This window comes from Gastrolobium bilobum, unplaced genomic scaffold, assembly GCF_033153095.1.
Source record: "Gastrolobium bilobum isolate Gb01-03AN ecotype WA unplaced genomic scaffold, APGP_CSIRO_Gbil_v1 utg21470, whole genome shotgun sequence".
Taxonomy (NCBI): Eukaryota; Viridiplantae; Streptophyta; class Magnoliopsida; order Fabales; family Fabaceae; genus Gastrolobium; species Gastrolobium bilobum.
In genome coordinates, this window is record NW_026896317.1 from 37,699 (window position 1) to 48,676 (window position 10,978).

A 10,978-nucleotide genomic window follows, 5' to 3' on the forward strand; every position below is an offset into this window, starting at 1 on the left:
TTACAAAAATAACCCTAAACTATTTTTACTTTTGTAATTGATAGATTGGGTCTAGATTTTTATGTGTATTGGGCTATTTTTGTCTCAAAATTTATTGTTGTGTTTTCCCTTTACTTGGTATTCTGATTGGTATTCCGAATTACCATATTATTTTTGGTAATCTGAATAGTGACTTTTCTTTATAAATCAAATTACCGGTAATCCTTGGATATCCGGGAATCGTAATTTATTCCTTCTACCAAACGTGGTAATTACATTTACCAAAGAAGGATTACCGGTAATCCTCTCCAAAAACTTGAACCAAACACCCCCTTCATGTAAAATAGTTCATTTTGTAAAAATAAATGTTTGACAAGGTCCCAAAAAAATGTGCCAACAAAGTATAAATATTACCAATAAATTCATTTGTGATTCTAATCAACATCACCAATAAATTCTAATATGTATGTCTATTTGAATGAAGATCGAAGTCAGTTTTGATAAATTGAGAGTTTTCTTATAAAAGTTTAAAAATAGAAATTTGTGCATGTTAATATAGTTTGAAAAAGATAAGTGATAAGCCACTAGGATTGACCTAGTGATAAAGGATTTAGATAATTTATATTAAGTTATGTATTCAATTTCTATTATTGTATAAAAAAAATTAGGTGATATGAATTGGTGTTTATGATTTCTTTCCTTGCTTTGTCTGAATGGGTAAAAAACATGATGTTAACCAATTTGTTGTTTTGATCATTTAATGGGACGTTGAAAATTGAGCTTGTAATTAATTGGTCACAAAGATTTTAATGAATCGTTGCAATTCAAAAATTTAAATTATTACGTGAAGACAGGTTAATACTTTAAATTTTGTAATGTATTTTTCTAACAATATTAATTGTATATGAATAAATAAGAAATTATATTTTAAATAAATGTTAACCTGAATAAAAAATTGTTAAATTAATAATAAAATAATTACAAATGTTTTATTAGGATGCATAGAAGTCGTGCCACATGTATCGTGTGGAAATTGAAAAGTATAACAAGGAAGCGAGGCTTGGGTTTAAAGTCGCGGGCTATAGTCTAACGGGTCAGGAGCGAGGCTTGGGTTTAAAGTCTTCGTCAACTGCGAATTAATTTCCATTGAGGAGAGATATCAAATCATTGCTCTGGCTGGTATAAATGTACGTATGGAGTGAGAGTCGATCTTGTCGTGTGTTAATTAACATGAGTATGTTATGTGGAGCAATCATAACTATATATGTGTGGGTTAATGGTGATAAGGGAGGAGAGAAAAAAAAAAATAAAGATATTAAGTTACACAATCATCACCGTTGATTTAATTATTAATGGTTAAGATCTTTCCATGACATAATCATGTTAAATTACACGTGAGATGATCTATTTTCGTATGAAATACTTGTTTAAACGAATTAACCATTTTCATGGAAAGAGAAGGCCTCAGAATTTTGGGATAACACGCGGTTTGGATTATGACACCCGAAGCTACCTGTACCGTTGGACATGTGAGGGAAGGAACGGCGGGATGAAGCAAGCAGCCAATCCCTTGCTGGTTTAAAATTGCAGCATCGGTATTCATCTTATAAACACCATGCATATGGGGTGGGGCCTGCCAATAGGTGTTTGCACCATTTTTAGCTTATCTTTCTTATACTCTTCGAAGAAGCTGATTGCTTTGTTCACCACATCCACATGATAGTTCTGTATGTCCTGGAACAGCAACAAATTTATATCACTCCATAAAGCCCATGCAACTACTAGCATAAGTTCCAATTACGATCTATAAGTCCACTATATTCCCTTCAGGGATAAGAGTTACTTTATGGGTTATACTTCTAGCACAGGTAGAGATTAAGTTAGCACTATCCCAATTATGAATGCTAACAGACGATAATGGGGGGTATGTGTGTGTGACTCGAGGATTATGGGATACAACCTGTCTTAAAAGGGGTATTTATACAGGAGTGAGGTTTCTGCCCTGAGTGGGTTGGTGAGAGGGGGTCAAACCTCCTCGGGGCTGTTGGGGGTGGTTGACACTGTTACGATAACAGTGATACAGTCTCTGCATCGATGGTGTCAGCATCTGATGCTGGGGGTTACTATTTATGGTATCTGGGGTGACCTCCCAAAAGGTTGAAATCCCAATATGAGACTTTTTGGTGTCTCACCTAGGGGCGTAATCGCCCAGGAGACAGGATGGATAGGGGGTTGGTAGCGATAAGTCAACAGGACTGACGTGAAAGAAGGGAAAGGGGTTTAGGCCCAAATCGTTGGACCGCTCAGAAGTGGGCCATCCGAAACACTATCAGTAAAGTGATTTTCATGGAAAGAAACAGAAGTTTATTTTTTTCCTTTTTTTTATTTTTTTTGGTTGGTTTAGATTGAATTAATTGTGTCTCAACGCTCCTTTTCCGGGCTCAAATCTACAATTTTGTTGGGACTTCTAGAATTTAATTCGAAATGTGAAAACTCCATTTCAAAAAAGCAAATTCAGAAATAAACTGTAACTAATAGGGTTATATACTTCTTCTGTCACTGCAGATGAAAAAAAAGTGCAGCAACACTTATTTTTATCAGGATACGCGTTCGAATCCTGATGTGTTTTTTTTTTTGTTAGGCCAGGATACAACCCCGTATCCTAATGTTAATAATTTGCTGCAATTTTTATCATCAAGGAGAAACGACGAACCCTAACTAATAATGCGAAAATTCAATGGATGTCGGTCAGGCCTTCCATATTCTATACATATGCCTTTGCTTATGGTAGGCACATATAATATCGATATATTAATTAATTAATTATTTTATTTTATTTTAATAAATTAATAAATTATATTAATATGGCTTGCCCCTGACTGAACCGAAGTTACCGTAATTAAAGTAGTTGTTTAAACCCCAAGGTCAAAAAATATATTTTTGGAGAAATATTATAGAGAGAAGATCTTTGGTTTTCACCACAATTGAGTGAAAATCACAAAAGCAATGTGTATGTACATCTAAAAAAAACTAATAACGTCAAATGAATTAAGAACTATAAAAGTTAAAAAGCAATTATAATTAACTATGCCTAAAATTTTATATTCATTATAATTGAAACAAATGAATTTAAAATATTAAAATAAAAAAGGAAACATAAATTTGAAATTATGAGAAAAAGTATACAATTGCATAACATGAGAACACAAATCAAGATTAAGTTCTTTGAGCTATTCTGATGAAGACCTTTTCAGCGAAAAAGCTAAGCTTTGATTCCACGAAATAAATCATGGAGTCGATCTTGAATGTCATCTATTCCATACTTAATATATTCTTCGTAAGAACGCTTACCGATAATATGGTGGAACCTGTCAATGAATTTTCCATATGCCGGTAACAAGATGTTTTCAATGGATATTACCATTTGTTCCCCGAGTTCCCTATAAGAGGCAGACCATGAAGACTGAATAGTGCATGTGTCCCGAAAGTGCTTGTTAAACAATGTGAGCTTGTTTATCATGGACTCTGATGCAATATTGGGGTCCATGGAATTGTAGCTCTCTAAGTTCAAAAATTCGAGTCCCTTTTCCCATGAGTTTCTTACATAGAGTTCGAGGTATTTTACGACTTTTGCGTCTGCTTCACCCAACAAGGTTTTGAGTCCCTTTTCTATTGATATGCATTCTACATTAAACCAACTTGACAACATGAGGAAATTCTGCCAAGCAGGATCCTCAATGTTTTTGGACTCTGTCTGTAATTGTCGTAACATCCACGCCATTGGTATAGCACAGGAAGATTTGATTTTCTGTAAATCATAAAATGATGAAGATTTTTCCAATTTATTACTAACCTTGAGGTAGTGTTCAAAAATTTGGTTCTGGATCTCCCGTGATCCTTGAACGATGCAGTCCATGGCTTCTGTGGTCATTGGATGATGCGAGACATTGAATAGAGTTGGGCTACGAGAAATCAGATTATTCCCCAAGTCCATGAAAATATCTCTGCTTGCTTCTTCCAATCTGTTCTGCATTTCGATTGCTTTATTTACCAATGACTCAGGAAAATATAATTGAAATTCCGGAATCAAATCACCCAATGTATTAAACAAGTAAAGGATGGCGTACAACAAGGGACGCCAATGTCTACCGGAGCGTCTCGCACTCACAACTGCATCAATAAGATCCAAGAGCTGAAGGGTGAGTCCTTCGCAAATCTGTAGGAAACAAGGATAAGATGCATCAGAGAATCCCGAGAAGACACCATCGAAAAGTCTCTGCTCCCCGTAAAATAGTATCCCCAGAGTCACCTTCAAAGCTTCAGCCAATCTTCTAATCACGAGAACATCGATTCCAAACCCTGCAGCTATATCCTTATCGTTGTTGACAGCTCGAAACAAGAAATAATTTATTACACAATCCACCAAGCATTTCCTCCGACTTTTGATGTACACATCGTAGCACTCCTTCTTAAACCCAGCGGCCATCATTGCCTTCACAGTCTTTTCAAGATCATTGATCAAACTCGAGGGCAACGCTTCCATCACGTAGTTGCGTTCCGTCACTTCCAGTTCATCGTACTCTTCAAAATATGGGAAAAGCGTGTAGGTGGCATTCAAATATACCTGTGTAAGCTCCTTCATATAAGTCCTCAGTTGATGAGCCATACTAGCATTAATATCAGTACTTGCCGCTTGTGGCTGTGGGGAATCATCAGCTAATTCAATGACTACGGATTGGAGTCCAACATACTCTCGTGGAGGAGCATCTGAGTAACAAAGATAATGAAGGAAATAGCCGAAACATACTCCAAGAATACCTAAAGCTATTTTAATCATCATGAGTCGTACTATTAGAACTCCCAGAAAAAAATATAAAAGATCCTTTTCAAATCCACAATGAGTTCGTCTTGACAAACTGAGGGACACGATGGCAAAGGCAGCACACGAAATCAGGTTATATACATCTGATTTTCCAGATACGGCTTTGTCAAAGAAAAAGGAATACACAGATGTGATGGAAACAACCCAAAATGGTGAATGAGTTTTGAACCGGGGACTGATCAACAAGCGTTGCCATATCTCTGGAAACAAAATCAAGAGACAGATGAAGACACTGACAACAATATAAAGAAAGATCTTCCATGAGTACCACTTTCCGAATAAATGGTTGAAGGCTGAGCTGAGAGCATAACAGAGCAATCCAACAACAGTTGAAGCAAGCCCCACAAATCTCCATACCAGCCATCCCCGGATTTGAACAGCCACATGCATCGAGCTCTCTCTCAAGTGAGTAAGAATTGCTACTGCAGCGATACAGAGAGCAATCATTTTTATCTTAGGGTGAGAATCAGTTCCCAGCTGCTTTCACAGACACAAGTCAAGAGCCACTCTTTTTGACTTAGATATGTGAAGCATGTGTGAAGCGGAAAATAATTCTCTGGTCCTTTTCTCTCTCTCTTTCCTCTCTCCTCTCTCTCTCTCTCTTTTGTTTTGTTTTTGTTTCTACTCTAGTGAGCCGGTATCGCTCAATAATTGCTCGTGTGAAGCACTTCCTCACGTAAGACCTTTTTAATATAATTTTTTTTAATGATTTATATTATTTTTTAACACGTCTGGTTCAAAAGTTTTTTGAGCTTAAAGTAAGGATATTACAAAGGTCTAATTTTTGGTTTATTTTGTGCTTATTTTAATTCTACTATAAAGTGGGAAGCGTTAAGGATTAAACGCACCTTATAGTCAAGAAAGCTCTTATAACATATAAAAATTCATTTCAATGCAAAATCTTAAGACATTAAATGATTACTTTTTTAATGATGTATATTATTCTCTAATAACTATGTTTATTCGTGAGTTTTGTCTTTGACTCCTTTCCTTCCTCTTTTACACACACGGTTACCCACAAAATATTATGCAGATTTTCATGCTTAATAGTTAGGGATAGGTTATATTTTTGTTTACAAACTACACTATATAATCCGAGAAATATATACTTAAATATTTGTATTTCCTAGAATAAATAGTGTAATTTGAAAGAGTTTGTAGACAAAAAAATTATAATGTTAGAGTTTAATTTTAGAGTAAATATCATTTTTTGTCCTCAGCAAATTTTCCGATGCCTGCAGCTAATCTCCATGGGTACTGGGTAGTCAAAGCTGCATATGCCACGGAGGCATGAGTTAGCAAATTTGGCAGCTGCATATGCCTGCAAAATCAAGAGTGGGATTTCAAGTTAGATAGTCTGTCTACTGGGACTCAATTGATATGGTTACAACTGTAGAAATATGAAGATAAGCTGTTAACCATTGACAGTTTTGCAGAACCAGCCCCAGGTTTTGCTTGGAACATGAATAATTGTAATTAATCTATGATGAATCAATCACAACCAGATATAACCGGGGAATAAGATAGTGCATTTGACATTTTGTGAATATCTACGGTGATGGATATGAAAACAAGGTTGAGTAGCAGAGATAAACTATTCAGACTAGTAATAAGCATCATTTGAATATGTTCTGCCGTGGACAGAGGTGTCCGACCGTAAGTCAGTTGTTTGATGTTGGATCTATAGCTTTATCTCTAGATACCTATGGATTAGGTATCTTGGGGACAGCAAATCACTACACACAGTATGATGGCCTTAGCCTGAATGGGTGTGTGTGTGCGCTGTCGTGCTTGAAAGAAAATAGGATTAGAGAGATCAGCCATACCTGTGGTCTTTAGCCCCTATTTATAGAGCTTACCTTTGGGCTTGTGTAGGTTAGGCTTCTTGCTGTCGTGGGCCTTTCCCTGGTCCATAACAGTTGCCCCCCATCCCGGTAGACTGAGTCTTCAAGTTGTCGGGATGTCCAAGTCAAGCCGACTGTTGTGCTTTTAGTTCAGATGTTGGTCACCATGTTGGTTTGTTATTTCAGCTTCCCCACTTGGCTTCGAGAGGGAAAGCTTTCCCTGGTTTTTACAAGCATATTTTCTTCCGGGATGTTCTACGAAAGTTTTCATCCGGGTTACGTTGCCGGGTTTTAGGGCATGCGACCTTCTTAGACTAGAGACTCGGTCACTCATTTCGGCAACGTAGAGAATGGTTGTATTTAACTGCTACCTGATGATTGCTTTGAAGTGAGAAACAGTCTCCCTTCTCTCTAATGATTACTTTTCCACGTACTCCATTCCAATAGGCTCAACGTGTGGCTTCGTGCGTTTCTTGCCGCCTTAGCATTTAATGCTTCTGTAAAAACGTCTCTCAACTGTCTTGTCCACTCTGCAATTACCGCAATGCCCCTGCCCTTTGGCTTTCGTGGGTTTAACCTTTCAATTTCAGCCCCCATATTATCACCCTCAGTTTTCATTTCAGACCATTTGTCTCACAAATCGTCCGTTTGCCTTTGTTACTATCTCGAATCGCTTGGCAGTACCTAGAACATTTCCCTTCAACGTTCACTATCTCCTGCGAATTTTCGTATCACAACCCGAACACGAATTTTCGTATCGTGTCTCGGGTCGATTCATGTGTCATAACCTATATTGACACCCCGCACCTCTAAGTTTAAATCTATGACCACCTGATAGAGACTAATCAAAACTAATCAAATCTCTCACGTTAGAGTAATATTAGTGAATTGTTATACTTATATTTCTAATTCAAAAATAGTAATCTACAAAGTATATGATTTATTTTGATTGAGCTTAGACTTGTGTTCTTATTGTGGTTCTGTAGAATAATTAAATTTTTTATTTCTTTAAAGACCTCTCTGATTGCATTGCATACTTCATAAAGCAATTTCAAACCAGGAAGTGGCGATGTTTCATTTGCCAGCAGCTTGGCCAATAGGTTTTGTTTCCCAGTGTTACTGGGTATCTTTGGAATCTTAGACAAATGAGAATAGATAGTTGGAAAAGTCTTCAATGATGCCAAGTCAAACTGTACTGCTTTAAGGCTTGCTTCAACACCTTAAAAGAATTAAAATAAAAAGATAGATGTATGAGGCATGAAAGCAGTGAGAAAGATAATTACCCTATTATGCTTCTTTTTTTAAAAAACAAAACATTGTGAAATAATATTATTTTCAAGAGGAGAGATCTTTGTATTTCAATATTAGATTAAAAAATATTTTTTTATCTCAGTTATTGATTTCTGTCTATTTAACGATTGTAGTTTATTAAATTATATTAATTAATTATAAATTCTTAATATACTACCACCATATCACCGAAAATGAACTACTAAAATAAATAGGGAGTAAAACTTTTTAATATTACATTGGAGTAAAGAAAGAAACCCTTCTCTACTTTCAAACATAAACCAATTTGATACGCAATCTATCTATGCGAAACTACTTCCACCCATTTCTCAACTTGCCACTAGCGGTATAAATAAGTTGGGATGAATTAAGTTTTAACTTAAATACGTTAGGCATGTGAAAAGTACTTTAGATTTGACGTGATTTGTTAGCTTGTATAGGTGCTCAATTTATAATTTAGTTTATCCTATATTTAAAAAATAAAATTTTTGGTCTAAGCCTATTAGTCTATTTAAGCTAATTAGGTATTCAATAATTAAAAAAATATATCATTTTATTATTTAAAATTATTAAAATAATTTATTTATTTATTTTATTTAAAATAATTAATATAATATAAGCTGACCGTAGACTTGTAGACTCAACGTGTAAAAGAAAATTTATAATCTATTTTTTAAATAAACTATTTTTTTATGCCTGAACCTATTCTATTTGATGATATGTAATATAGTAATAGGCAAAATTTAATCTGATGGTAAGCTAAGTTATACGCTCTTGTTAGGCTGACTGACCCATTTACAAGTCTGTCATGTGTTGTAAATTGATAAGATTTAAATTTTATTTTGAATAAACCGTAGCTAAATTTGTAATGCCGGTCGTGAATGAAACTTTGGTAAATTTTGGTAATACTGAGTTTGACTACTTTTCACGTTGTAACTTTAATAATTTCTCATTTAAATAAGGGGTAGATATTATAACAATCAATAAGTGTTATTATCAATATTACTATCAATTAATTTCACTGTTAGATCGACTATGTAATTTATACTATTATAAAATAGAGCAAAGTTTATTTTGGATCCCTAACAAAAATTATGGTCTCCACTTTAGTCCCTCACAAAAAAAGTTAGTCTCGAGATTCTTAAAAAATTCAAAGTGGACAATTTAGTTGAAGTCATTGTTCCTTATAAATTAAAAAAAACCCACATTAGTCCCTCAAAAAACTAAAATAGATCTATTTTGAATTTCATACGGACCAGATGACTTTTTTTTAGGGACAAAAATGAAGATGTATTTTTGTTAGGGATCCAAAATAAATTTTACTCAATAAAATAAGGCTTTAATATTTCTAAAGTGAATATAAATAAGTTATTTATATTTGCATCCAAAACAAAGTCATTTTAAGTTGAAAAATTAAAAAATTATAATGAAAATTATTATTATACCCTTGAAATAAATTATAATTATAAAAATTTCTTGATTTTCGCCTCAAAACTATGTCGTTTTAGATTCACGGTAAGTATATTATCTACGTTGACCGTAATAATACTGTCCCTATATATATTTAAAAGCATAGTTACACGCGCAATAATATTGTCCCTGTATATATTCAGGTAGAAAGCCACTCACGGACCCAATGAGTGCAGCTCAATTGGTAACTTGGCGCTGAGTTAGTGGGGTTGGATATGTGTTCGATTCCCGCTGAATGCATTCTTGGGGAGGGGGCTGAACCTTTAGCCATCACTGTTCTCCCGCACTCCGGATTAGTCTCATAGCCGGCTCAAAGAGTCGAAGCTCGTGGGGATACCGGAGGGAGCCAACTCGTCTCAAAGAGATAATTAGGATTGGGTAATTCCGAAAAAAGAAAGCCACTGACGTTTTTGTAAATTTAGTAATTTATTATTTTTTGAAAATTTATTTTTATTAATATTATATTAAAAAAATTCCTTCTTGTTTCATTTCTTCTCTGTACATAGAAATATATTGTCCCATATTGACGCTAATTATCAGGTGTATGATACTTCCTTCCAAAAAAAGGGGGGAAATGAAAAATCAAAGGAAAATAGCAAAAAATATTTGCTATGAAAAATCATAAGATAAAAGTTTTTTTATATAGAAAAAAGATGCACTGAATTCGGTGCTAGTATAAAAAAATATCCGAAGCTTACCTGGACCAAATAAGGATATAAGCTATGAATAATATAATTAAATGCATATTTACTTTATTTATTTCTCTCCACGTGCAATTATTTTTGACTTTAATATTTTTATCGTGAATGTAGATAAATTATTTACATTCAGTCTCAAAACGATGTTATTTTGAATTGAAAAATTAAAAATTTATAATAAAAAATTATTATAACCCTGAAATAAATTATAATTGCAAAAATACTTTGATTTCCGTACTAAAACGAAATCATTTTTGGTTGATTGTAGATAATTTATCTACATTAACTACATAAAAAATGAACCCGTATTTTTCTTTTTTTCATTTAATTATTATGAACTCTAACTTCAGTTATAACATCTTAAGGGTTGATGAGGTCGGGAAGTGATCATCGGTATACAAAGGAGGCACGAACAAGAAGTAGCTCATGTTAGGCTTCCAGCGGAAGAGGTACATGAATAAATCGAATCAATCATCCGAACGAGAAGGATCCAGAGGCTGTGCAAGTATGAGATTTTACAGTAGCTTAAAAGGAATTAATATGTATTACTTATACTAACAAGATTCATACTTAAAAACTCCATAGTTAAGCGTGTTTGATTTGGAGCAATTCTGATATGTGTAACCGTCTAGAAAAATTTCAAGAATTGTGTGAGAGTCTTGTGTTAGTGTGTAGAGACCGTCGTTGATCTTAAAACTCGCATGCTTTAAATGAGTAACTTTTCTCAATTAAAATTTTAAAGAATATTTTGGATATAAAATCATTTTTTCTACGTGAAATGATTTCAGTTTACATAAAAACCAAAACAATGAAGG

General features: G+C 34.3%; 1 protein-coding gene across 1 annotated transcript; it reads right to left on the reverse strand.

Moving 5' to 3' along the window:
- Positions 1-3,073: 3,073 nt before the first annotated feature.
- LOC133298932 (exocyst complex component EXO70B1-like) lies at positions 3,074-5,379 on the reverse strand. The gene has a single exon (XM_061498322.1). It carries the CDS (start codon positions 5,306-5,308, stop codon positions 3,242-3,244), a length of 2,067 nt encoding a protein of 688 aa, XP_061354306.1. The 5' UTR covers positions 5,309-5,379; the 3' UTR covers positions 3,074-3,241.
- Positions 5,380-10,978: the final 5,599 nt, after the last annotated feature.

What these genes read in the sequence shown, in the direction of transcription:
- LOC133298932 (XM_061498322.1), bottom strand. Translation starts at nt 5,308, where the DNA reads ATGATTGCTCTCTGTATCGCTGCAGTAGCAATTCTTACTCACTTGAGA.